The sequence below is a fragment of the Monodon monoceros genome, unplaced genomic scaffold (assembly GCF_005190385.1).
Source record: "Monodon monoceros isolate NGI ecotype Baffin Bay Population unplaced genomic scaffold, NGI_Narwhal_1 Super_Scaffold_13, whole genome shotgun sequence".
NCBI lineage: Eukaryota > Metazoa > Chordata > Mammalia > Artiodactyla > Monodontidae > Monodon > Monodon monoceros.
In genome coordinates this window covers 27,257,384-27,285,292 of record NW_021703769.1, presented here as the reverse complement: position 1 = coordinate 27,285,292, position 27,909 = coordinate 27,257,384, and the positions used below count along the sequence as shown (strand labels likewise).

General features: G+C 52.9%; 1 protein-coding gene across 1 annotated transcript; it reads left to right on the top strand.

Moving 5' to 3' along the window:
* The first annotated feature begins 4,447 nt into the window (after positions 1 to 4,447).
* SCRT2 (scratch family transcriptional repressor 2) lies at positions 4,448 to 16,107 on the top strand. The gene is made up of 2 exons (XM_029219402.1): positions 4,448 to 4,580; positions 15,317 to 16,107. Exons 1-2 carry the CDS (start codon positions 4,448 to 4,450, stop codon positions 16,105 to 16,107), a joined length of 924 nt encoding a protein of 307 aa, XP_029075235.1.
* The last annotated feature ends 11,802 nt before the right edge of the window (positions 16,108 to 27,909 follow it).

Sequence of the window (27,909 nt, the reverse complement as noted above, 5' to 3'; positions counted from 1 at the left end):
CTGGGACTCCTGGGGAGGCAGGCAGCGGGCCACATAGATGTCAGACCCTCCCCAGCTCCTCCGCACAGTAACCATATGGCCTTGAGCCAGTCATTTCATCCCCGTCTGTCGATCGGGCTGATAACAGAGCTTTCTCCCATGAGGTCATGGTGAGGCTTAGGTGAGTGACGAAATGTAAACAAAAAATAGTCAACAATTATCAAGTCAGGTTACTCTGTGCCAGGCACTGCTCTAAACACTTTGCAGGTACATTATCATTTAATCATCACTGCAACATTGGAGATAGTTCCTATTAAAATCTCCATGTTACAGACGAGGAAAGGGAGGCACAGAGAATCACAGAGCTGGGAAATGGCAGAGCATGGATTTGAACTGAAAACAGGCTGATTCCAAATCCCTCTATCAAAAGCCCCTGGCAAGGCCAGCTTCTGTGAAGGGTAGATGTTTAGAACAGTGCCAGGTATGCAGAGCCACTGTTGATATAATAATAATTATTGTTGTCGTTGGGGAAATTTGCCATCGGCAATGCTATCTTCCCAGAAGTCAGAAGAATGAATATCCTGACATGTTTTACGAAACTTTATCATTTCTTCTCTTCAGAGGTAAGGGAGTCGTTTAGCAAGTACTCAAGATAAATGTTCTTGAACTGAAACATTTTATGGTCTTTAGGAAAACACAACAAGAAGGTGGAGAAACATCCATAGTTCCACCACCCTTCTTTCACTTTTCTGTGCATGTTCATTTTTACTTTGGTCCATAGTTGTAAACATGCTGTGAGAGATTTCAAGATTCTGCATCTCTCACTGAATATAATTCCATGAGCTCTTCCCCCAGATGATAATTTTTAATGGCTGCAGAATATTCCATCCAGGGGATGTCTTCTTCACACCCGTCCTCATTGTCTCCAACTTGGGGGTTTTATTCCAGTCTATGATGGTACAGCAAGCATCCCTGGGGAAAAAATTCTTCCCTTATTTGATGTGATTTGGAAAAATGAATTCCTAACAGTGGACTTTCTGAAACCAGTGAGCCGGTGTTGGGGGAGGTTTGGGAGACAGAAGGCCCTCCATGGCGTCCTAGTGCTGAAACCATGCCAGAAGTTGTGTATTTCATCCATGCTTAAGGACATCCGACCCCGTAGATATTTTTGAACTTCGCCTTCTAGGCTGAGGGTTTCTTCTTATCTGCTAAAGGTGCTGATACCACCTACCAGCTGGAGGTCAGAGACTTGGCATCTGATCTTCAACCTGACACTGGTGAGCTATGGGACCTTGGACACATCGCCTCCATCTGTCAATTCAAGGGGGGATTACCTCTCCACCCTGCCCACCTGGTGAGGGAGAGTCCAGCCCCAGTTCTGTCCCTAAGTCACTGTGGACCCTCAGTGTCCTGTGAAGCTCTCTGGGCTCAGTTTTACCATCTCTTATGGAAGAGGTAGGAATGATAGAATCATCGAGCAGGTGGAGGAGTTGAGCTCATGGGCACCGACTTGTCTTATTTACCCCACTGGACTAGGCACCCCTAGGGGACAGAGATCCCAGTACCCAGAACAAACTCAAAAATATGACTACACCACGAATAACTATCAACAACTTCCTCTATGTGAGCAGTGAAAAGTTAATTCTCCAACCAATATGTCCACCTTTTAAGGCTGACTCTCACCCCACAGTCATTCACTCATGATTTATTGAGCACCTTCTGGGTTCTGGCCCTGCCAACTTCCTGACCTCATCTCCTTCCACTCCTTGCTGTTCCCGAACTGGCCCAAGCTCATTTTTGCCTCAGAGCCTTTGAACTTGTGAAGCCTCTGCCTGAAGCACTCTTTCCCTGGCTCCTCCCATGGCTGGCTCCATCTCATCACTCACGTCTCTGCTTAGATGTCACCTCTTCCAGGTGACCCTTGCTGGCCACCCTGTCTAGGTACCAGCACTCTCCAACCCCACCCAGTTTTATGTCCCTTGAATGTCACCTCCAAGGAGATGAGGGACTAGGACTGTCTAGGTCACCACTTACTCCACAGAACCCCACAAACATGTGTTAGATGAACCCTGGGTGCTCCAGGTGCAACTGTACATATAGAATCCACATGGAATGAGCATGTACTATATGTCAGGCACCATTCCAAGCCCTTTTGCAAACAGCAACTCTTGTAATGCTCTCAGCAACCCCTGAACTAACAACAATTATTATTCCCATTTTATAAAATGGGAAACTGAGGCACAGAGAAGTTGAATAACTTGCCCAAGATCTCATGGCTAGTAAGTAGGGGAGCTGGGATACCCTACTGCAGCCTGTTAGAGTATGCCGAGCCAAACGCAGGGCAGAGTCACAAAGCTCATAGGCCAATGGGCAAGCTGGCCCTGCCATGTAGGAAGTCAGGGGCACTTCACAGAGGAAGTGATGCCTCAACTATGCCCTGAGGACAAGTAGGGCTGAACTAGGGTGAAAGGGAGGGTTCCTCTGAACAGAGGAACCAGTGTGGGGGCCAAGAGAGAGCAGGAAGCCCGCGAGGCTAGAAGTCAGCTTGTGTGGCTGGAGGGGGGAATACTGGGTGTGCCATGAATCAGAGGGTGTGGGCACCTCAGCCCTCTGTGACTGAGGTTAAAAAAAGTCCCAGAGGGCAAAATATGGGGCAACATGGCTGAGAAGATGGGCAGGGCCCCCCAGATCATTCAGGGCCTTGGCAAGATCAGGGGCCCATATTTCATTCCGAGGTTTCTAAGCGACAACTGAAAGATTGTGTGAGGGCCCAAAAGCCGGGGCGGGGGGGGGGGTCTCTGGGAATTTTTGCTGACTCACTATGGGATCCTGGGCACCTCCATGGCCTCTCTCAGCCTCCATGGGTCTTAGTCTCCCAACTGGTATTGGATGACCCAGTCCCAAAAGCACATACACACTGCATCAGCCTGGCATCCCATAAGCAGAATGCTGTTAACCAATGAGATCTTGGCATTCCTAGAGTCTGATTCCGGGACTGTTGTGCTCTGGACATCCCATACTTGCTGAGGCGGGCCCACCACCATGGCACTTTGCCAAGCAGCCTCTCTGGTCAGGGGGTTGCATTCTACTGCTCCTTGGTCCTGCCCAGATATGGGGGCTCCCCTAGGTTTTGGCTGGATTGGGGTGGGGGTGGGGGGGGTCTGCTCAGATCCTCCTGGAGACAAAGGAGCTGACCTGCGAAGAGTTCCAGCGGGAGCCCCACTCCCCCTCCCTTCCCCCCTCTCCCTTCCCAGTCCACGTGTCTCTATTGTCTGCTCCCCGCTTCAGGGAAAGACACAGCCTCGGATGTGTCAAAACCACCACCCCCCCGGCAGCAGGGAAATTAATTACTGGACGATTTTCACTTCCTCTTGCAGCGCGCGCCTGAGCTAGGCACCGGAACAGGACTGGCTGAGCGGGGCTGGGCATCGGCGTCGGGCACTTGCTCCCCCCATCAGTTCTGGAAGATGAAAGTTAAACCCCAAACCCAACAGGGGGCTTCAGTGGGAGGCCAAGCTGGGGTGGGGGGATGACTTCCCCTAGTTAAAGCTGAGTGTCCAAACTAGCCCCTTCAAAATTGGGGGACCGGGAGAGGGCTGGCGGCAGGAGGATCGCCGTTGGCGAGCTCGCACTCTTTTCTTTGCATTCCCTTCCCTGTCCCCATGTGCCTGAACCCCGCCTGCTCAGACCACTCTACCTCCTCTCCCCTCTCTTTCTCTCGCTGTCTTGCACTTTTCTTTCCCTTTCTTTGCATCCCTGGGGTGCTTTGTTTTTGTGTATCTGGAGCTGTCTTTTTCTCCCGTGGGTGTGTGTGTTGCTACTTCTCTCCATCTCTGCCTTTCTTCTCTCTGTTTCTCTCTTGTGTCTTTTTGTCCTTATCTTGGTCTCTCTGCTCCTATTTCTACCTCTTTCAGTGTGTGTGTCTCTCTTTCTCTGTATGTCTCTGTCTTTCTCTATGTATCTCTTCTCTCTCTCTCCCCCTTGTCTCCCTCCCCCCCTTTCTCCGGCTCTCTATATCTCTGCGCCTTTCTCACCCTCACTTTCTCCCCTCCTGCCTGCCCGCTGCTCCCTGAGCCTGGCCTGCCCCCACCGCCGCCGGTTCAGGGGAACGTGTGCGGAGCGATTGTCCTGGGGGACATTTGATGGATTAGAGCGCTGAACAGTTCCATTGCTAGGGGACCACCTGATCTCCTCCAGCCTGCGTCCCATATAAAGCCGGCAGCCGGAGTGCTGAGCACAGCTCCAGCGATCGCCTGTCTGCGCGCCGCCGCCGCCAAGCCCGAGCGGGAGCCAGAGCCAGAGCCGGGGCCGCCGCCACCGGTGCCGGCTCCGCTCGGCCGGCCGCCCGCCCGCTGGGAGCTGTCCAGTGCTGAAACCCCGCACAGCCAGCCAATCGCGCCCGGCTGGCCGCCTGCCCCCACCGGGGCCCCTCGCTAGTGCCCCCGCCGAGCCCCCCGCCAGTCGCACCATGCCCCGCTCCTTCCTGGTAAAGAAGATCAAAGGGGACGGCTTCCAGTGCAGCGGGGTGCCGGCCCCCACCTATCACCCCTTGGAGACCGCCTACGTGCTGCCTGGCGCCCGGGGGCCGCCCGAGGACAACGGTGAGTGGGACCCGGCGGGGGGGTGGGGGTGGGGGAGAAGAGGGGAGGGGAGTTGGGCCCTCCCCAACTCGGGCCACGAGGAGGGGTGCGCGCGGTAGGGAACCCCGGGAGGAGATGACCCTGGCTGTGTGCGCCCCCCGGGCTTCCCAAGGGCTGGGCGGGCGGGGCAAGGGCCAGGTCCGTACAAAGGGAAAGTCGCAGGGTCGGCCCATCCCGCCGTCAAGCGCCTGCCCGGACTTTGAAAGTTGTGGCCCTAGACTGGTGCCAGAGTGAGGGGTGGTGAGAGAATGGAGAGAGAGAGGTGCCCATGAAGGGCTAGTGCTGGGGGGCTAATGCATAAGGCAATCTGAGGGTCCCCTCTCCGTGGTTGAGGGAAGGAGGCTGGTTGCCCGAGAGTGCTCCCTTGATGGGGAAGGTAAACCGGCCTGGACTACCAATCCCTGGGGAAATAGGGTTGGTTCCCGGGGGGTGGCTGGGGGCACCCTCTCTCCCTTCAAGCCTACTCCCCCTGGCGATGCCAGACAAGTGTTCTCGGGCCCCTCTCTCGGCAACTCTTTTGTTACCCTCAGCCGCACGCCTGCCAAAGGCTGGGCCTGTCCTGGGGACTGAGAGGAAGAGGGAATTTCTAGGAGGGGTTCCCCCAAAGTGGATCCTGGTCTCCTGGGCTGCACTCCCTCCCCCTCCAGTTTCTCACTCCCCTCCAGAGCCAGCCCTGCTGTTTTTCGTCAGTCCCCTACCCCCAACACACTCTATTTCTTTTCAGAGCAAGTGCCTGTAGGGACAAGGGTTTGGGGGACGAGAGGTCATTCACGCCCAGAAGGGGGTGATCTCTGGAGGGTGTGGAGAAAAGTCAGAGACTGCTTCTGTGGACCCCATCCCCCATGAAGGGGATCACAAAGGGGTTCTCCTCTGATGGTCCCCACCAGGACAGGTGTCTGGAGCGGGGGCATCCCTTTGGCAGTAAGAAATCTGACATCACATGTGGCATCAGCTTTGGGGTGTGTGTGTGTGTGAGAGAGAGAGAGAGAAGGGGAGAGGAGGGGAGAGAAAAAGGAGAGAAGAAAGGACTGAAGAAGAGGGGGGAAGCTGAGATGGCAAAGGCAGGAGGGTGGGAGCTTCTGCCTCAGGGATTTCCAAGCACTTCACCCACATTCCATCACTCTGCCAAGCCAGGTAGCAAGAGGGCGCTGGGTAAAAGGCTCTGTGACCTCATCAAGGTCAAAGAAATTAGGGAGTGATCAGGGATACAGCTACAGCCCCTCATCTCCTGGCCTCCCCCAGATCCCCAAGAGAATCAACCTCCCTTTTTCTTTGCCCAGATGTCTCATATTCTACTGTCCTCTTTTCTTGACCCCAGGACCTCTTGGGGTTGAGGACTGAAGCCCAGGGATGTGGCTGGGCTTATCTGAGTGCTGGCAGGACAGAGGGTAGACCTGGGGCCATGCCAGGGCTGGGGACCTGGGTAGAAATGGAAATGCCTGCAAGCCTGGGATGTGGATCCCTTGGGGAACTGACACAAAGCCCTGGGCTTCTGCCCGCTGAGTCCCCCTTGGTCCTGTCCCAGGCCAGCTGAGAAAACCTAGAGAAGCCCAGAGAATTTCTCATGCACAGCCAAAACTGCAGACTGTTCCTCAGGAGGGAGGCAGGAACGCCTTGCCTTGAATTCAGTCCAAAAAAGCTTTGAAAGGAGCCCCTGAGTGAATGGTGGGAAGCAGGGTAAGGGCAAAGCCATCAGCAGGGATGTTCTACCAGCTTTGATACCCTAGAACCATCCCTGTCCTTGGCCCTTTCCCCAAAGGGCTCCAGACCAGCTCCCTCTGGGGAATCGTGAGGCTGTCCTGATAGTCTGATATCTGGTCTGGAACTCTGGGAGGCCTGGGCTTTAGGTCTCTGACTTGCTCTGTGACCTTGGGCAAGTGCCTTCCCTTCTCTGGTCCTCCGCCTCCTCAGCAGTTGAAAGAGTTTGGATGGCATGATCTAAGTATTCTTCCAACTTTGACAAGCTCAGCTTCTGTGAAGGTCAAGTGTAGGTTGGGAGGCAGTGGAGATGACTGGATGTGGGTCTAAGAGAATGCAGGGGGCCATTGTCAGGGTTTCTGTAGGGCTCCATTTACCATCTGATGTCTGGCTGAGGGTGGCAGAGTTTCTGAGGCCAGGCGTTTTTCTTGGCTTCAGTCTCTGCAGGCTGCCCCATGCTGAGGACAGGCACCCTGACCTGGGTGCCCTGGCAGTGTCTGCAGTAAATGGTTAGTGTCGGAGACCAGGGGATGACCCTTCAAGCTCTGGTATGGCCAGGGAACACAGGGTCTGCCTTGTTCTGTTATCGGGGGCCTCTTCCACCCCTGGGGTGTGGCCAGATTGGGAAGTGAAGGCTCCCTCACTGCACGGGTGGGTAGGGGTGCTGGGGGTCCTCAGAGAGCTTGCCGGCTCCTAGCGGTCCGTTGTCTCCGTTCTGCCGGAAATAACCTTGCTGAGCATTTGAGGGAAGTGTGAAAAATTGCTGAGCTGACGTTTTTCTCTCTCAGCGTGTGTAAGTGTGCTGGGTAAACAAGGAGAAAGAGAGGAGGGGGGGAGGTGAGGAGAGTGAGGGAGAGAAGGGGGGGGAGGAGAGAGGAGGGAGGGAAGGGGGAGGGCCTGGGGCTGGAGATAGTTCCAGTTATTAGAAAGATCCTCTTACAAGCCATCCCTGCAGGGTCAGGATGAGACTGGTGGGAGGGGAATCTGGGGAAGGGAGCCTATGAATGTGGAGGTCAGGGGAACCACAGGCTCCTAACTGATGAAGATGCAGGACCCCAAATTAAAGAGTGTACCCCCAGCTCAGGGAAAGGCTGGGAGTGCTGGAGAATTCCTGGAGGACTCCTCCTCCTACACACACACACACACACACACACACACACACACACACACACACACACCAGCAATGCTCTTCTTTGCTTCCTTACTCCCTTCCTTCTCAGCCTCCATGGGCTGGCCAGAGGGTGTGGCAGGTGCATCTGGTCTCCAGTCTCCCCCTGAATGCACAGAACCCCTAAATAGGGAAGGAGAAGCCCCACAAATGGGGAAGGTTCCAGGTCTCTCTGCGGAGCTCCCCGAAGAAGGGAGAGCAGATCTAATTCCGCCGTCCTCTCCAGTGCGAGGCCTCCTTCTCTCCTCCTGCGTCCTCCACTGCTTTCTGCCTCCACGGAGACTTCCCTTCCCCTCCTCTCCCTTGGGTGATTCCGAGCACAGATTCAGTCTGTCGGTGAGATGCCAACTCACATCCTCCTAACCCTCTCAGAACCTCGCCCTCCAACTCTACGAAGCCCGCCCCTTCACAGGCCTAGGCCCCCATCCTGGGGAATGCTAGGGATTCAGCCACCTCAGGGTAGGCTGCTGCCCATCCCTCTGCATAGCAGTGGTCTCCACGGACCGGTGGACGTCTACCTCTCCTCACACCCTAACTCTGAAGTCCAGCTGGATGCCAGGTCCTCCTTCCTCTGCACCCCCACCCCATCCTGCCCCCATAACTCCTTCAGAGTGCATCTGACCCAGGCAGATGAGGGCTCAATGCCAATCCAATAACGCACTTGTCTGCCCTCTGCAGCTACATTAAGCCTCCCAGCAGCTGAGGATGTGCTCCTACTTCTGCCCATAGGCTTATCTAGTTGACCACATTACACCAGCACCCGCTTCTGCTTACCCCCTCTGATGGCGCCGGGGAGTCGCTCCAGGCCAGGCCTGGGAACCTGGCTGAAAGTCCCCAATTGCTACACATCTACCCCACACTTCAGAAAGCCCATTTGGGGAGCAGGAATGCATAAGGGTAGCCCCAATCCCTTGGCAGAGGGAGCCCAGAAATGGCTGAGGAGGTGCCCAAGGACACACAGCAGGCCCATATGAGTGTTCTGCCCCGGGCATCTTGGTCTTGGTCCAGGTCCAAGGTCAAGATCAGAGACATGTCAGAGGTCCAGGTTCAAAGTCCATGTCCAACGTCCAGTCCAATGTCCAGGTCCAATGTCCATGTCCAATCTTAGGTCTAGGACAAGGTCTAAAGTCTAGGTCCAAGGTCAATGTCCCAGGTTACAGGTCCACTCCAAAATTCAGAACAAATCCATGTCCAAGTTCAAGTTTCAATCCATGTCCGGGTCAACGTTCAGGCTCCAGGATCAGGATCCAGATCCAATTTCTAGTCCAAGGTCATGTCCAGGTCTATTCTCAAGGCTGGCTGGCTCAAGTCTTAGAGCCACCATCAGCTTTCTCTGTGGCTCTGAACTAATCTTCCCTTACCCGAGCCTCAGTTTCTCTCTTATGAAAAGAAGCAGTCAAACTTGGTCTCTTTCAGCTCTGACCTTCTAGGGACCAAAAAAATCTGATTTTCCTAAGAATTAGTCACTGGGAATGTGGAACAACAGGGTCCATGTGGGATACTGAATTTGGGGCCCCTGGTCCCCCTTAAAGCCTGGGGTCACAAGGGGGACATGAGGGGCCCAGACGGAGTGTCCACTCTTCAGACAGTCTCAGTTTGTGGCTTCTGAGAGAGGACAGGAGAGTACATCAAGTCCCTGTAGCAGCACAGCAATTTATATATCCCCATCTCACTCACACACACACACACACACACACACACACACAGTGGGCAAATGGCAGTGAGAGCAGAGTGCTGAGGAAGGTTAGCTTCAAGCGCCAGAGGCAAACCTGAGGCCAGAGAGATTACTTGCCCGAGATGACAAGGGCATAAATGGCAGACTGCATCACCCCTCCCTGGTGGGTGCTTCATCTACACGTTCCAGGGATCCCCACAGCCTGGAGGCCCTCTGGGGGGCATGCGAGACGCTGCTGAGAGAGATGAGCCCCCCAGAACTCTTGGCCTCCTTCCAGCTGTGGGCTCCCCTGGGATGAAGTGTCCACTGCCAGCCTTTGGCTAGGAAGGGAAGTTGGCATGGGCACCTTCTGGGGCACAGAGAGGGTAGGGCAGAAAAGCAGGGGGTCTGGAGAGACAATGTGCATTATGCATGACAGCCAGTCTCAAGGAGGCCCAGAAAGGGCCCCAGAGACACCCTGCAGGGAGCAAGAGGCTGCTCCACCAACCAGTGCTGGGCAACTCCAGACCCTTAGCCACCATGCCTATCTCCACAACCCCTTGAAAAATCTTTCCTATTGATTCCTGCAGAGCTGTGGACCTCCCTGTGGGCCACGGGAATTGGGTCACAGTCAGGAAAAACCAGAATATGGGGGATTTCAGGAGGGAGGGATGGTGGGGAGGGGCCCTGGAATCCTCTCAACACTCCCTGGGTCTGAGTCAGTGGGCACGAGCCCCGCACCCTACAGACCTGGTTATGTTGGGCCAGACCTCACTCTGCCCACCACTCATCTGGACTCAGGGACCCCCCCCCCTCCCCAGTGGGCAGGTGTACCAGCTGCCAGGCCCTTGGAGGAGGTGGGTGTCATTTCTGGTCCAGTGCCCAGGGAACCGCTAACAAAGATGCTATAATAAGGGGAGGGGGAGGTACCAGCCCCTTTGCCCAGCTCTGTGAGCAGACAGGAGAAACTATTTTTATCCTGCTTTGCTGCTGACAGACCTGGCTTTCTGCTCAGCTGGCTGGAGCTGATTCTCGAGGCCCGAGGCCCTGGCACAGCAAGACACAGCTCTAAATAAACTCATGCAGCAGCCCCTCCAGCCCCCCCACCTAGCAGGGCCTGGCCCTCCTCAGGAAAGTGGGCCACCTGGGAAGCTGGCCCGTTACTAGGCCCCTCTCTTCTTCTGCTCATCTTGAGACAGGGAAGTGGGATTTGGGCTGGAAATTCCCTGGAGGAAGTTTGCAACACTGGGAATCTGAGAGAGACTGGGAAAAAGAACACTGGCCTGGGAGTCAGGAGGCCAGCCTAGCTCTGGTGCGAATTTGCTTTGTGATCTGGTAAAGTCTCCTCTCTGGGCTTCAGCTTCTGTAGAACTAGGGCACCGGGGCAAGTGACCACCACATTCCCTTAGACACAAGCTAATGTGCGTAAAGCACCAAGCAGGGTGCCTTGTACACAGTAAGTGCTCAATAAGTGTTAGTCATTACTTTTATTGATCATTTACAAAGGGCTGGTGCATTTTCTAGAAGAATAGCTTCTCCCCACCCCCAATTCCCCATCATCCCATCAGACACAGGCCAGCTGGGTGGTAGTATTTGAAGAAACCCACCACCCTTTCCTCCCACCAATTGAAAATCTTCCCTCCCCTAGCAGGTCTCCATGCCTGCTCAGGGGTTTTGGAAAAAAACACAGACTCTGGAGGGTTTTGAGCCTTACTCCTCCTCCAGTGACCTTGGCAACTCCTCTCCCCTCTCTGGGCCTCTGGGCTTGGCGCAGTGCCTGGCACACGGAGAGGGCGCAGGGGGAGCTGGAAGCAGTAGGAGCAGAAGTACTTCTCAGAGATGCCCCCACCCTCATCCCAAGGGGTCAGACAATTGGAAGAGACAATGTCTGCAAAGCACCCAGCACCTGATTTCTCATAAAATTCCCTTACAGAATTTTTTTCCCTTGCAGAATTTTTTAAAAATGTATTCTGGACCTTCAGTCTAAAATATCAAGACTCTTGAGTAGGGAAAACCAAAAGTCATTCTCAGGTGACATGTACATGACATCTCTACATCTCCAAAGTGTTTCTAAGCCTTCCCTATAGCCCCACGTCACAGGAGTGGCTCTGTTCCCTACCCCTCAAATGGGCCACTGGAGCCCAGAGAGGCCTTGTGACTTGCCCATGGTCACACAGCTGGAGAATGAGTAAAAGAGCCAGGATGAGAGCCAAGTCTCTTCTCTCTGAGTCCCTGGGCCTCCCTGCCTCTATCTGGACCCAAACAAGAGAGGCCTCTCTCACCCTGTTGGCTGGGGGACAAGCAACTCAGCCTTCTACAGTCACCTGTAAGGCAGAGGAAGGCACCCAAAACTTGTCTGAGTTCCATGCACAGAGTCAGACGAGCATTGCCTATAGTGTCCTAAAGGATTCTCCAGGGTTGAGGCCCAGAGAGGTGAGGTTGTTTGCCCAAGGTCACACAGCAGCCTAAGATACCCATGTGTGTCCCCTTCACTCTCTAGCAGATTAGAAGGATATCACTAGGAGATGTAGTGACAATAATAATGACAATAAAATTACAGCGTGAGAGGCTACTGTGTGCTAGGCATTGTACTAAGTATTTTACACCATTAATTCATTCAATCCTATTATGAGTTCCTTTATACAGATGTGGCACAAAAAGGTTAAATAACCTGCCCGAGGTCACATAGGTAGGGAGAGGTCTGTGGATCTGAGAATGAGGTGGAGTTGACGGCGGTTGGGGGATGGGGGACAGGACAATGGGCATCATTGAGGGGTCTATTCAGCCACGACGCAAAGAGTGTTTTTAGAGCATCCCAGTCAACCTTCTTCTGGTAGAGGCAGAGTCCAGAAAGGTTAAGGAACCTGACCAAGGTCACAAAGTAAGTTAGAACCACCTCTGCCAACATGACCACATAAATTCTCATACAACCCTCCACTCCCACCCCACAACCCATGCCAAACTCCGCAGCTGCTGGCCATCATGTCTGGCCCCAAAGTTCCTGTCTGGAAGGCAATTTCACATCTGTCCCTAAGCTGAGGAGGAGCCTTTGTTTGAGGCGCCCCTATTTCTACAATATATAGAGATCCCAAGCGACGAGAAAGGTGCTGCAGTACTACAGGCCACCACCAGAGGGAACCACAGAAATAGGGCCCTGCTGCAGTGAGGACTGCCCGGTCCATTGAGCTCCTACCAACGTGGGTCACCAGAATTTTTCTCACCAGACCATGAACCAGAAATTACACATCTTGGGTGAGGAAACAGTGGCCCAGGTTGGAGCTGCAAAATGTGTCTGTGCAGTTGCCAAGAAAACTGCAGCACAGAAACCCACCTGGGGAGATTTGTTATTATTATTCATAATAACAGCCAACGTGCCAGGCACTGGGTTGGAATCCTGTCTCTAAGTTACTAGCTGTGCAACCTTGGGCACGTTACCTAATTACCTTATGCCTCAGTTTCCTCATCTGTAAGATGGTACAACCTCAGAGTCATGAGGGTGGGATGCATTCGTGCGTACAGCTTTTAAATAGTATCTGACATATAAGTGCTCCAGGAGTGTTGGTTATTATTTGTTCACTTTTCACTTATTGTTTGCTTATTCACGGACTCTGCACTGCAAACTGTATGAGTTAGGTGTTTTTATTTTCCCCCATTTCACAGCTGGGGAAACAGAGGCACAGAGAGGTCAGTTTGTCCAAGATCACACAACTGGGAATAGTAAAACTGGAACTCAACCCAGGTAGTCTGCTGCCAAAATTGTGCTCTTAACCAATACGCCATCCTTCCTTAATAACAGCACGTGCAAGGCACTGGCCACATGATCAGTGACCCCCTCCAAATGCATTCTATACTATCCCCATACCCAGAGAAAGGAGCAGAGATGCAGAAAGATGCACAACTTGCTCCAGGTCACCCAGCTACAATCAGTGTCGGGAATCAAGTTGTCCCAAGACCAAGGACACAGAATGGTCTATGGCAGACCCTGCTGGGCCGGGGATTGAGGCTGGCCTGGCAAATCTTTATCTCCCATTCACCACCCATTTCACAAATACTTATCAAGTGTCCACTAGCTGGGGCACTGGGGATAGGAGGTGAACAACCCAGCCATGGCCCCTTCCTCAGGGACCTCCCAGCATGTGGAAAACAAGGGGAGCAGTGCAGTGGGTTCCAACTCTTGTTCCACCACTACCACTTGAGCAAGTGGTAGTGGTGGAACAAGTACCACTACCACTCTGAACCTCAGTACAAGAGTGGTAGCACTTGAGCAAGTGGTACCACTACCACTTGAGCCAAGTACCACTTGAGCAAGTACCACTACCACTCTGAACCTCAGTTTTCCTTATCTGTAACACAGGTATTTTTGCGATGATTCAACGAGGTGATGGGAGTGAAGTACTTTGCACAGAGCCCGGCCCTTAGGAAGCGCTCAGTAGATATCAGCTAGTGTTGCCATTATCATCAGTAATTACAACAGGAAGAGATACGGAAGGAGAAAGAGGGAGTCTGGGTGTGCCCAACAGGTATTCAACTCAGTCTGAAACAATACTCCCTGAACACTTTGGGGCTTTAGTACCAGGCCTGATTCCTGGAGTGGGAGGTAGGGGTACCTCCAGACCAAAGGAGGGGAAGATGGGGTGCTGAGAGGCTGAGCACCCCCCATTATAAAGCTGCCACCACCAGTGCCCTCTCTGCATCTGACTACAGTGCCCCTCCCTACTGAGTCCTCCACCCCCGCAATCCCCAATCATCTCTGTGTTCAGAGGGCCCTGTGTGGGCAGAGGGAAAGAAAGGGTACACCATTGCTTTCCAGGTTGGGGGACAGTCTGCACACAGACTTCACCCTGTGACCATCCCAAAGTGCCCTATGAGAGGCAAAAGCACGAAGGCTGAATCAGGCAGGCTGTTTAAGGGGACGAAAGCTCTGAATCCAGTTCCCTGCTTACAACAGAAACTCTCCTGGGAGCCCAGACCCCAGGGTCTTCAAGGAGGGTGCTGGGACCACACAAGGCCCAGGGAAGCAGAGACAAATCAGGGTGGCCCCTGCCCTTGGAAAGCCCCTGTCGAATGCCCTGGCCCACCCACCACCAGTCACTGGATCCCAAAATGGAAAGGATTTCTGGCCCAACTCTAGAGAGGAGAGAGGGGTGGGGGCTGGGGGGGCGGGAATGAATCTCACAGGGGGACTCCAGAAGGCTTCTAGTGGAGCAGGGAGCAAAACAGGCTTGGGAGCAAGTACAAGGAAGTTCCCTTCTTGGAGCATCTATTACATGCCACATACGTGACCTCTTTTAAATCCCCCAGCAACCCTGGGAGGTGGGTCTAACAGGATTGTGATTCTTTCATACAACATATATTCTTTGCACACCTCCTTTGAGCCAGGCACACAGATCCCATCCGGGAAGCTCACAGCCTGGTGGGGGAGGCAGACAATTAAATAATCTTCAGTGAAGTCGCTTTTTCAAGCAAGTAAAAAGCATAATTATAATAGCTAACATTTATATAGCAATTACTGTGTGTTCTCTCTCTCTCTCTCTCAATTTCCTTATATGTAAAATGGGGATTATAACAGGATCTACTTCATAGGGTCTGTGATGATTAAATGAGTTAACATGTGTAAAGCATGGCGGCAGAGCTTGGCGCACAGGAAGTGCTTCATGCATCATTCTCATCACTTTACTCAGTCCTTCCAAAGACCCTGGGAAGGAGTGTCCGATCATAAGCTCCATTTTGCAGATGAGGAAACTGAGATTCAGGTGAGTCCTAGGACTGGAACTGGCAGAATGTTGCTGGAATAAAGAAAGCCTGGACTTTAGCGTCAGGCTGCCAAGGTTTGGATCCTGGCTCCATCAATTACTAGTTGTGGGCTTAGACTATACGCCTCAGTTTCTCTATCTGTAAAGTGGGTGCAATAATAATACCTTCCTTGCGTGGCTGTGAGCATTTGACAGTCAACACAAAGCCAGTAGAACTTGACCTCACCGCGCTGCACGAGGATGGGGTGGGGTGATTTTTATTGCGGCCCACGGAGGAAGGATCCGAACTCGGGCAGCCTGACCCCCAGAGCACAGGCGCAGGACAGCGACTGCTATCGTACAAGCAGCCGTCACTTCCCTACAGCGGCCACGTGGACGCCTCCCGGGCGCCTCACCTTCCCCGCTTCCGTCTCGCCCCCTCCAGGTTACGCCCCGCACTGCCTGCCCCCCAGCAGCTACGATGCGGACCAGAAGCCGGGCCTGGACCTGGGGCCGGCCGAGCCCGCGTACCCGCCGGCGGCGCCGGAGGAGTACAGCGACCCCGAGAGTCCGCAGTCCAGCCTGTCGGCGCGCTACTTCCGCGGGGAGGCGGCCGTGACCGACAGCTACTCCATGGACGCCTTCTTCATCTCGGACGGGCGCTCGCGGCGGCGGCGCGGCGGGGGCGGCGGGGATGCCGGGGGCGCGGGGGACGCCGGAAGCGCTGGGGGACGCGCGGGACGCGCGGGGGCGCCGGCGGGCGGCGGGCACCGGCACGCGTGCGCCGAGTGCGGCAAGACGTACGCTACGTCGTCGAACCTGAGCCGCCACAAGCAGACGCATCGCAGCCTGGACAGCCAGCTGGCGCGCAAGTGCCCGACGTGCGGCAAGGCTTACGTGTCCATGCCTGCGCTGGCCATGCACGTGCTCACGCACAACCTGCGCCACAAGTGCGGCGTGTGCGGCAAGGCCTTCTCGCGGCCCTGGCTTCTGCAGGGCCACATGCGCTCTCACACGGGCGAGAAGCCGTTCGGCTGCGCGCACTGCGGCAAGGCCTTCGCCGACCGCTCCAACCTGCGCGCGCACATGCAGACGCACTCGGCCTTCAAGCACTACCGCTGCCGCCAGTGCGACAAGACCTTCGCGCTCAAGTCCTACCTCCACAAGCACTGCGAGGCCGCCTGCGTCAAGGGGGCCGAGCCGCCCCCGCCACCCCCCGCCGGCCTCGCCAGCTGAGCCTCCCGACATTCCCGGGGCCCCCCCACCTGCGCCCTCAGCGTCCCCCAGCTGCGTTCCCCTGCCCACGCCCCTCGTGGGGACCCTGCTCCCAGACCGGAACTTTTCTCTCCACCCCTAACCCAGAACTCGCTTCCAGCACTGACTTCCCCAGTACATCCCGACCCACATCGTCCTTACCGGCTACCAAGATTCGGACCTTGACCCCTTGTCCACGCCCTCAAGGCTCCCAACTCAGGCACCAGGTCCGCACCTTTCCCGGGCCCTAGAGCCGGAATTTTCTCCCCCCTCCCCCCACCCAGACTCTGCACCTCTCCCCTTCTAACTTGCAGACCTTTCCTCTCATTTCTGAGCTGAGTCTCAGACCGGTTCTCTACTGGAGCCCCCAATGTAAGGCCTAAACCCCCCTTTGACTCACGCCTGCAATGGATGCCCCATCCACACCAGGACACAGGCCTGAGGGATCTAATCTTCACTCCTCTTGGAGTCCCCACTCTGTCCCTGATCCCCTCCTCACCTCGGCTTTAGGTCCAGCCATTCACACACCACCACCCCACCTTCTTCATCCTCGGGGGGCCTTCTCACCCATCCCCACCCCTACTCTCTCCAGATCCCTCATTCCACTAGCAGCTCTCACCCCTCTGAGTTCACCTGACCTGGGGCAGACCTGAGGGGCAGTTCAGGGCCCTGCCCCCTAATGTAGCCCCTCTCTCACCCCAGGACAGCCTCTCCCCAGATTCTCTGAGCACTTTCCCCACCCACAGGACTACAGGTACCCCTCCTTACTCGTTGGGGTGAGGTCTGGGGCACCTCACAAATGCCCTTCTCCCCATCCAGCTGGGCCTCTCCAGTTTATTTGTGTATTTATTGATTTATCTATTTATTATTCTATTTAATCTCTTGGCCTCACCAGGGATGGTCTGGCTTTCCCAGCTGGACTGGGAGGTCAGGGAGCCAAGCAAGGAGAGGGGCAGCAAAGGCCATAGAGGGCTGCCTGCCACCCCAACACACCCCATTTCAGGGAGTGAGGGAGAAGCCCCACCCTCATCAGAGCCTGAACTTGCTGGGGAAGGGGGCGCGAGAATGGGAGGGATAGCCTGATGACCCTCAACTGGGGGATGGGGGACATCAGGAGGCCCAGTCATGGGGCAGGTCCTCATCCTCTTGAGCCTTCTATTCCCACTCCAGGGAGACCGGAGGGAGGAGCCTCCTCGATATGTTTCCTATTTATTCCTCTTCTCGAGGGACCCCAGGTTCCAGGGACCGACTGAGCCCCGGACCCGCTGGGGCCTCCGGCCCGCTCCACTCCACGGGAGGAGCGCTCCCTCCCGGCCACGTCTATGCAACTCTCCCGGGCAGAGGGGCCGGGGCTGCCAGCTGTCCCCATTGGCCGCCACTACCTCCCCCGCCGCGCTTCTGCATGCCCGGGCGAGGACCGAAGCACACACCTCCACGCTCGCGGACCCTGGCCCCCTCTGCTTTAAGCACACTCCACTGCCCCATCTCTAGGCGCTCAGCTCGGGGCAGGAGTCCCGGACTCTCGGACCCTCCCCCTCTCCCCTGAGCCGCAAAGGAGGGTGGAGGCTGGAGGGGCCCCTGGAGCAGGGGCACTTCTCTAGGGCTTCTCCGCTCCAGGCCCACCCGGGGAAGCGAGGCGGCAGGGATGCGGAAAGGGAGAGGGGTTTCAGAATCAATTACGGAGGGTGTTGATCCTGTAAATAGGAACTTCCGACAGCAATAATTTTCCATGCATGCTAAGCCTTTTGGCCATATTTTGTATGAGCGCTTGGCGCTCTCCCTCCCTCCTCCTCCCCCATTTCCTACCCCAGACCCCCATCCCTTCCTCACCTCCAGCAGTATTACCTGTAAGGCAATTCAGGGATATTAAAGGGACTTTGGCCACTCACCAGTGCCTCTAGACCTTGTGATGGGGACGGGTTTGGGCGGGGGGCATCTGAGAGGCAGCCAGATTTTTTTCCACTCAATTTCCCTCCCTGTCGTCTGACCAGCCTGTAGCTGCCACCAGCAGTCACACAGTTCCAGGGGTCCCTTGACATCCACAAGGTCCCAGGCATCCTCAGTCCTAAACAGTCCTCAAATACTGGGGTTGCAAACTGAAAGGGTTCAAGACCCAGATTAATAACATAAGGGAATGAAGCACGTTGCCCTAAGACATTAGGGGATGGTTGTGCCTATGACTGACAGGAAACAGCGTGTCTCACCTTAAAGAATTGCAATTCAAATTAACTGCACCTGCCAAACAAATATAACCGTGGGTCAGATTTGTCCCGACAGCCAGTTTACAGCCCCTATATCCTTCCCCACTTCACCCTCTGCTGCTCTGGGTGTGGGGGTTCTGGCCAGCCCTAGTGGTCATACAAGCAGCAAGTACATGCATGCAAAAAGGTTGACTTTGGTTCAGCAGGCAACATTGTCCCAAAACAATGAGCTGCCCCTAGAGCCTGAGTTACCTGTCACCAAAACTGTTCAGGAAGACAGTGGACAATCAGTCCATCCTCCTTGCCAGCAGGCTTGGTGATCTTTCAAAATACAAATCCTGCCTTTGCCTTACTAAAAACTTCCCTGGGGACTACTAGCACCATGCCACTTAACTCCAACCCCCAGCACAGACCCACGGGGTGGGGGGAGGAGGCTGTGTGCTTTGAGGGCCCGATGCCAGGCTGGGGGCTTGGGAGTGGAACTCCATCTCCCCTTGGGCCACCTTTCGGTTTTCTTCCTTTTGTAGACAGTGCACTCAGCATTTTTTTTTTTTTTTTTTTTTTTTTGGCCACGCAGCACGGCTTGTGGGATCTTAGTTCCAGACCAGGGATCGAACCCAGATTGAACCTCGACAGTGAGAGCACAGAGTCCTAACCACTGGACTGCCAGGGAATTCCTTGCACTTTTAGAACCTGTCCATCTTTCCTTTCACACACCTCTGGACAGGCTGGCTGCATGCTGAGCTATGTGCCAGGTGTCTCCAGCAATGACAGCAGTGTGGAAATCCCCTACAAAGTTTCCAAAGCAGGTTTGAGGGGCCCAGGCACCTGATGCCTTCCCTAGCCATCCACCCGCAGTTCTCCGTAGCTACACACTGCCCCTGATTGGCTGTTGCATCAATTACATTTGTTTCAGGTCCAGGGAACAGAACCCACTCTAGATCAACATTTTATAAACATCTAATATGTCATCTTGTGACCTTAAAGGGAACCAGCCCTAGCACGAAGCCCACACAGCCTAGACAGCAGAGCAGAGATGCAAAAGCCTGTGTCCCTGTTGCCTGCAGCCCAGAGCACCTCAATTAGCATATCGTCCAATCTGCTTTTCACAGCTCTCTCAAAGGAAGCCCTCCAGGATGCAACTCCGGCTCTCCTCTGCCCTGTCTGGCTGCTCTGTCCAGCATCTTTGCAACCTCACCTTCCTATGCCCAAGGAAGGAACCCACTTCCTGTTCCTTCTTCTGTCGTGGTTTGTGCTCCTCAGGGTTCTCTCCCAGACTCCTCTTCTCACTGTGTATTCTCATGAGGAAATCTCATCACACCCATGGCTTCAGTTTTCACCCACATGCAGATGACTCGCAAATTTACATTTGTGATCAATGTAATGTAATTTACATTTTCATTTCTGACCTCCTCTCTGAGCCGCAAATCTGCCTGCAAACCACTGCCACATGGATATCCCAAAAGTACCATAGGCCAGCCCAAGTCTGAAGCCATGATTTGGTTCTCTCCTGCATCTGTCTTCCCTACACTTCCATCCAATCCATCAGGTTCTGTTTATTTTTCCTCTTCGTCTTCTCAGTCTCCACCCTAGTCCATAGCTACCAACAATCATCTCTTACCGGAACAACTGGACCAGCCTTCTCACTGGTCTCTCTGGATCCATTCTACCTCCACCACTTCCCTCCCTCTCTCCACAGTGACCACAGGGACCTTTTAAAAAATGCAGATCTGATCATGTCACTCCCATTCCCCTTCCCTGTTTGAATGCTTCAATGACTTCCCACTGTGTGTGTGTGGGGGGGAGAGGAACCAGCTTTCAAAGACCTACCTGATCTCTTTCCATCACTCCAGCTGAACCTTCAGCCATGAGCCCCTTTGCTCTTTGAGTTCCAGCCACCTCTGTTTAGCAATTTTGCTCCCTCCTACCACAGGGGCTTTGCATAAGCTGTCCTCACCACCAGTAACATACTCCATTTGCACTGCCATTACCACCACTGTTGACTAGTTATTGCCTTTTCATCCTGCATCTCTCAGCTGGATGATCACTTCCCCAAGGACCACATGATCTTGGTTCACAGCACTTGCCATCAATGCACACTTTCCCTTTAATCAGTGTGATTATTTGGTTATTCTCTGCCTCCTCCATTAGATTAAAGCTTCATGAGAAAGGGACTGACAGTGTCTTTTTGCTTATCATTAAATTTCCTGGGTCTAGTGCAGTACCTAGTCAATAGCAGATAACCAGTAATTATTTTTTTAATGAACTGCACACATTTAAGTCATAATAACGGTGGCTTATGCCTAAAAAAAAAAGTCTTTGTCCCTCATAGCCATAGATGATTGGTTCAGATGTGAGCATCTGACTAGAACTTGGAAATTTCCTCTCTCCCTCTCTGAGTCATAAGACCTGTAACTTGAGAGCTGTGGCTCAGATTGCTAGCTACTTATCAGCATACATTCTCTCCCTCCTTATAAGAGAACTCCATTGTTAGCTGAGCACATTGCCACATTGAATGAAGACTACATATCCCAGCTGCCCTTGCAGTCAGTGGTGGCCATGTGACCAAATTCTGGTCAATGACATGCAAGGGAAAGTGTTATGTGGAACTTCTGAGACAGCGCCCTAAAAAGGAGGGGGTTATATCTTTGCCTTTCCATTTCTCCACCTTCTTCCAGGCTGGCACTTCAGCAGCAGTCTTGAACCAGGAGGTGATGCTGAGAATAAACACCTTACTCTAAAATGATGGAGTTGACAGAAAGGGCCTGTGCCCCTAGTGACGGTGGAGCAGTCACCCCAGCCCTGGACTTCCTACTTCCAGCTTCTCTTTCATGAGAGGAAACACATTAAGGTGTTTTAAGCCTCTCTTGTCAGGCTTCTCTTACTAAAAGCCAAATATAATCCCTGTTGACAGCCACATTCCTGTTATGGGGAGGTAGTCCCTTCGCCAAGCGACAGAAAAAAGTCTCTGAACCCACTTTTCCCTGAGGCCCAGCTTCACCCCACAGTCAAGGGCATAACCAAGTATTCCATTTTCATTAAGCTAATTCACGCTGGCTTTCTTCACCTGCAAGCAAGGCAAATACATTGAGACTAGTCTAGAAGTGCAAACACAGAGAGACCTGCGAGATCTATTATTAATTTAAAATGTAATCAAACAGCTCATATTTATTGAGCACTTACCCTGTGCTGGGCACTGTTCTAAGGACTTTATCTACATCACCTCTTTTCATTCTCTCAACAACTCTACAAATTAGGTGCCATTATGATGGCCATTTTGAAGGTTAAGAAACCAAGGCACAGACAGGTGCCTGGCCCAAGGTCACATGTCTAATAAGATGTGTGTAATTTTATTTTATTTTTTGCGGTACACAGGCCTCTAACTGTTGTGGCCTCTCCCGCTGCGGAGCACAGGCTCCGGACGCGCAGGCTCTGCGGCCATGGCTCACGGGCCCAGCCGCTCCGCCGCATGTGGGATCTTCCCGGACCGGGGCACGAACCCGTGTCCCCTGCATCGGCAGGCGGACTCTCAACCACTGCGCCACCAGGGAAGCCCGTAATTTTAACCCAGGCAAGGTGCAGAACTATTGGGGATGACCCATGAAATTCCCCCTTTGCCTTAGTTTTGGCTCCCCAGTAGCAAAGGCTTGAGTGCACATGGTTTATTTTGGAGGTGATTCCAGGAAGCAGGAGTGAGGGGGCAAGAAGAATGAGACAGAGGGTGTGTCAGCGGGGTTGTTGCTGCAGCAATGGGGCTGGGTACTGCTATTCTCTGAGAAGGGTCCAGAAAGGTCCAAATGGTCTGGCATGCTTCTCACAATTTTCCACCTATGACAATAGAAGACTGGCTTTTATTCACCAGCTCCTGTCCCCATCAGCCAACACCTCTGGGAGACTCCCACAGGGATGGAAAATATGGAAGACACTGCAAGCTTGAGCTGGGAAGCCAGCGGTGCTAGGTGAGTCTGGGTTTGCATGGACCTTCCCACCACAACTTCAGTTGAAATCAAAGGTGGGCCAAGGGGCTGTGCCACTGACACCCAGGTCTTTGCTCTGCCCTTTCCTTATCGACAAAGCTCACATTTGTTCAGACATCCACCCATCACTTAACCCATCCGGGGCCTCAAAGGAGGCTGACCCCAGGGGTGTGGCTGATTGGTCTCCTCCAAGCCAATCACAGTCATCCCAGTGAAAGACAGGTTCCAGCACCCATACTTAAGCAGCTCGGAACATGGTATGTTCCTGGAGAATATTATTAATCCCGGGTAGTCATGTGATTCGAGCTAGCTCAGTCAGACCAAAGAGAAAAGCTTTAATTCCATCTCGCTATGGGAAAGGTTCTCTCTCTCTTCTCCTGGATGTGAACTGCTATAGACTAAATGTTTATGTCCCCCTAAAATTCATAGGTTGAAGACTAATATCCAACGTGATGGCATTTGGAGGTAGGACTTTGGGGAGGTGATTAGGTCATAAGGATGGAGCTCTCATGAATAGGATCAGTGCCCTTATAAGAAGAGACCCCAGAGAGCTCTCTCACCCCTTCCACTGTGTGAGAACACAGCAAGAAGATGGCCATCTATGAACCATGAAGTGGGCTCTCTCCAGATACCAAATCTGCCAGCACCTTGATCTCAGACTTCCAGCCTGTAGAATTGTGATAAATAAATGTTTGTTGTTTAAGCCAGCCAGTCTAAGGTATTTTGTTATAGCAGCCTGAGCTGACTGACAGGAACAAAGAAGGAGGCTGCCCCAGTTGGCACTGGCAGTCATCTTGTGATTATGAGGAGAAGCAGTTAAAAGTGTGAAGCCACCTCAAGACCCCAAGGAGAAGCTCAGCAGGTACCAAAGCTGCAGAAGAAAAAGGCAAACTTTCTGCATAAAATAAGAACAGGAACTTAGTGATTGGTAGAAGGGAAAAAGAAGAGATGGAGGAGAAAACAGAAAGTGAGAAGGCGACCAAGCAACATGGCAGAATTCTGTAAGCCAAGCTGTAGAAACGGACAAGAGCATTTTAGGGGTAGAGAAATATAAGATTTAATGTTCCTTTTGTGGCACAGAAATCCTTTCCTCTTTCCAAACACTCAGGAAAGTCCTCTGCATACCTGATTACCTGATGTATAAGATTCTTTGTCTAAAATGAAAGGGAAGGGGAAGAGTAGGGAGCCCAGGAGCAGAACGGGGAGAGCAGGTAACTAGGGCCTTTGGTTACAAACTACAAACATGGACTCTGGCTGGTTTGGACAGAAAAGGCATTTATCGATGTCCTGCCCCTTATTCCCTCGAGCCACCTCTGAAGCAGGAAGCTTCCTCTGGGTCCTCAGGTGCTTGCTCAGTCCGAGTATAGAGCAGCCCATAAATGGCAAAGGCTTAACATCCTGAGGCCACCCTCAATCAGTGAGGGACAGGAGTCAGTGGATAAGCCCCCCTGTCGGTCAGAGGGATGATTCTGATGCATGATGCTTCCTCTCAGAGTCTCCAGCAAGAGTAAGCCCCACTTAACCACCATGTTAACCTGCTCATCAGAATCCCATGTATTGGCATTTCTCCCTTCCCCAGTCCTTCCTGGGATCACTGCCTACAGCAGACTGTCTTCCAAAGATGGTCACAACAGTATCTCCCTTGTGGAAATAAGCTCTTTTAGAACCGTGCTACTCCTCCCATCAAGAGATGGAATCTCTGTACCTTCCCTTGAGCCTGGTGGGGGGGAGTGGTGGTGTTGTGACAGCTCCCACAAACAGAATGCCACAGAAATGATGCCAATATGACTTCCAAGACGAGACTGGAAAAGGCCATGAAGCTTCTGCCAGGTTCTCTTGTGACACTCATTCTTGGAAGCCAGCTGCCATGCTATGAGCAAGCCCAGGGCACATGGAGAGGCCCCGTGGAGGTGTTCTGGCTGATAGGCAGGATGGTCCAATGCATGTGTAAGTGGAGTCACCTCCAGATGATTCCAGCCCCAGCCATCAAGTCACCCCCAGCTATCGAGTCACCTCCCAGCTGATGGCCCAGACGTTTCAGAGAAGAGACAACCAGTCCCCACTGTGCCCTGTCTGAATAACTGACCCACAAAATCTGTGAGGATAATAAAATGGTTGTTTTATGTCACTACATTTTGGATCAGTTTATGTTACAGTGATAATAACTAGAGCAGCTCCCAAATATAGCTACCTGCACACAAGTCCTAGTCTCAGGGCCTACTTTTAGGAGAATTCAAACTAAAACAAAAGGATATTGTGTAGATCCCAGGATTTCTCCAGCTTCCAGTCCCAGGCTTACATTAGCCTCAGTGGAAGGTACCTCATCTTAATCCCAACACGAGGCTTAAATCTCCATCTCATTGGTTTAGGGACAAATGGGCCGATATAGTAGAACCGCTGACTGGGCAGGTCCGCTTTCCCCTCAATTCTCCCCCTCCATGGGGTCTGCCCAAGAACCATACAGGAAAACTAGGTTGTAGCACCAGGCCTTGCCAGTTCTGTTCAGGGATCAGAGGCCATGAACTTCAGGGGAGGGTAAACCCTCTTGAGCACAGAGGTGGATGCCAATTAAGCTAAGCCAATCAGGGTAATTCCACTCCCCTTGCCAGGGATTGGTTTAGGCATGGAAATGTGATATAATCTTGCCAATGAGACATGAGGAAAAGGCTCCTGGGCAGGGGGGTGGGGAGGTAGGGGATGGTTACTAAAGCTTTCTTCACTCTTAAAAAGAGGCACAAAGGGATGTCGATGTCCTAACTTCCACCTTTGAAAGCTGTTGTATGTGATGATTGGAGCTACAGCTACCATCTTGGGACCATGAGGGGCAAGGCTGAGGATAAAAACCAGAATATGGAGGATGATGGTACAAAAAGCTGGAAAGAACCTGACATTGTTCAACTACCTCTTCACCAATCTTGGATATGTCTACCTCCAGACATCTTAATTATGTGAAAATACAAGTCTTCTTAATGCTTAAGCCATTTTGAGTTGAATTATAGGTCTCTCAATATGCAGAATTTGTTGCCAGGAGTGGGGGGTCTCACTGGGCATACCATGATGAGAGATTCAGGACAAATCTCCATTTTTCCATCCTAGAAGCTGTTCCCCCTGCCTCTTCTTACTTTCCGAAATTAGGAAGTGGTCCTAAGAGGGACAATTTCCCTCTTGATGAAATTCTCTAATTCTCAATAATTCTGGGACTGAGGTGTGGGTGTTAGCTCTACATCCTGAAACAAAGTATGGTTTAGGTGCTCAGAGGGGTTATATTGTGGAACTGCAGAAAGAGAAAGGTTCAAGTCAAATTCATAATGGCCTCAGCATTCCAAGGTTTGCAAGAGATTAAAAACCCAACATGAATGATCTTCAACAGCAAAATGGGGTATTGCACAATTCACAGAGCACTTATTATGTGCTTCTTCCCAAATCACACTCAACAACTTTACCCCATTTTGCAGAGGCTTCAGAAAGTGTCCGCAACTGACTAGTGCAACAGCCACCCAGCCCGCGCCCAGGGATAACTTCTCTGGTTTTTCTCCAGCTGAGAAGGCGAGTATGCATTCCCCATGCATGTGACAACCAGGGTGAGAAGAACCACCAAACCAGACTTGCCTGTCTTCAACCAGGTCTGGGGCTGTGCCACCTCCCCGCTTTTGGTCAAGCTGTTTAGCTGGAATATCCCTCCTATCTACCTTTTATTCAGCACGTTTTATATGCCAGGTACCTTTCTAAACACTTTATGTGTTATTCTCATTTACTCTCCCTGGCAATTGAGAGAAGAAACTGAGGCACAAAGAAATTGAGTACCCCACCACACACACACACACACACACACACACACACAAACACACACACACACACACACACACACGTCACACAGCTAGTTGGTGATGCAGCCAGGATTTAAATCCATGCCATTCAAGTGACTCCAGATCCTGTACCCTAAACCATCACCTGCTTCTTCCCTCTCACTCTCCAGGACCAAGCCATTTTCCAGTGTGAATACCACCCCTCCAGGGAACCTTTCCTGGTGCTCTCAGTCAACACGGCCTCTTCTTCAGCACTCTGGGTGTCTGTAATGAAACCAGTCACCTTACTTTTTTTTTTTGGCCTCACAGCGCAGCATGTAGGATCTTAGTTCCCTGACCAGGGATCGAACCCACGCCCCTTGCAGAGTCTTAACCACTGGAAGGCCAGGAAAGTACCCCAGTCACCTTCCTTGATTACCACTATGTAAGCACTGATTTACCCCCAACCCTGCCCTCTATCAGCCATTATCTCTGAGGGTCCTCACAATCTCCTCACAACCATTTTACAGAAGGCTGATGCTCAGAGAGGTTAAGGAACTTGCCTGAGACCACACAGCTAGTGAGTGGCCAGATGGGATCTGAACCCAGGTCAATCTGTGCCAAAGCCGTAATGTTGCCATAGATGCTGATAAACACCTGAGATTTAAACCAGGAGCCTACCTTCCTCTGGCTCCAGAGGACACTGGGTGCTGAACCTGGGCTCAAGGGGATGGAGAGTTTTAAACAGAAGAGTGGGGATGGCAATCAGCATGTGTGGACCTAAGTCATCACCACCACCCCTTGCAGCTTTGATGTCCTCATCTGTAAGCAGGTGTTTAGTGGCCTGGGACTCTGAGCTCAGATAATCTTTCATTTTCAGCGGCCCTATCTTGGACAAGTGCTTCAACAATCACACCTACTTCCTAGTGGCGCTGTGAGGATACAACGAGACTATTATTGTGGAACTCCAGGGCAGTGCCCACACACTGTCAACATGATTCCAAAAGGCTCCTTGTTACAGTTACTTTTGCTGAACCGAGGCAACCAGCCGTGGGTAGAGAGAGCACTCTGGAGCCTGACTGCCTGGATTTGAATCCTGGTTCAGCCACTTACTAGCTCCATGACCTTGGGTAAATCACTTAAAAAAAAAAAAAAAAAAAAACCTCGCTGTGCCTCAGTTTCCTCATCTGTAAAATGGGAATAATAATCATACCTAGCTTGTAGGGTTGTTTTGAGGTTTAAATAAGTTAATGTACATGCAAAGTGTTTAGAACAGTGCCTGACACAGCACCAGATTCAGCAGATTCGTAGTATTTCGAATGTCATTGGTATTATCACCACCTCCACGACTATTACCGCTAGGGATCCAAAGGCTGGGCAGCCAAGAGCCAGGTTTTGCCGACTCACCCTCGCTGGGCAGGTCCAGCCCCCGCCAACCCGTGTCCCCGCCCCCGCCCCTGCCACCCGTGACCCTGAGTTAACCCCGAACTGTGCGCCACCCGCGCCCCTCCCGCCCCACGACCTGCAGACTCACCCTGAGTCAGCCTTCCCCGGCGCTTCCACTCCCGGGACGCCGCGCGGCAAAGGGGAGGCGGCGAGGCGCCCCCCAGCGGAGAGCCAGAGCTCCGCACGCGTCCCGCAACGCCAGGAGAGCCGAGCGAAGGTCCCGCAGGGGCGCTCGGGGTGGGCCAGACCACTGTGGGGCCAGGGGAGAGAGGCGCTGTGTGGCTGTGTCCCCCGCCGCCCGCGCGGAATGGTACGGCCCGGCCGGGGTTAAAGACCTGAGAGTAGGCGGCGCGTCCCGAGACCGCGCAGGCGGCG

Coding starts and splice junctions, on each gene's coding strand:
- SCRT2 (XM_029219402.1), top strand. CDS start 4,448: ATGCCCCGCTCCTTCCTGGTAAAGAAGATCAAAGGGGACGGCTTCCAG. Junction 4,581..15,316: donor GGGGCCGCCCGAGGACAACG/GTGAGTGGGACC, acceptor CGCCCCCTCCAG/GTTACGCCCCGCACTGCCTG.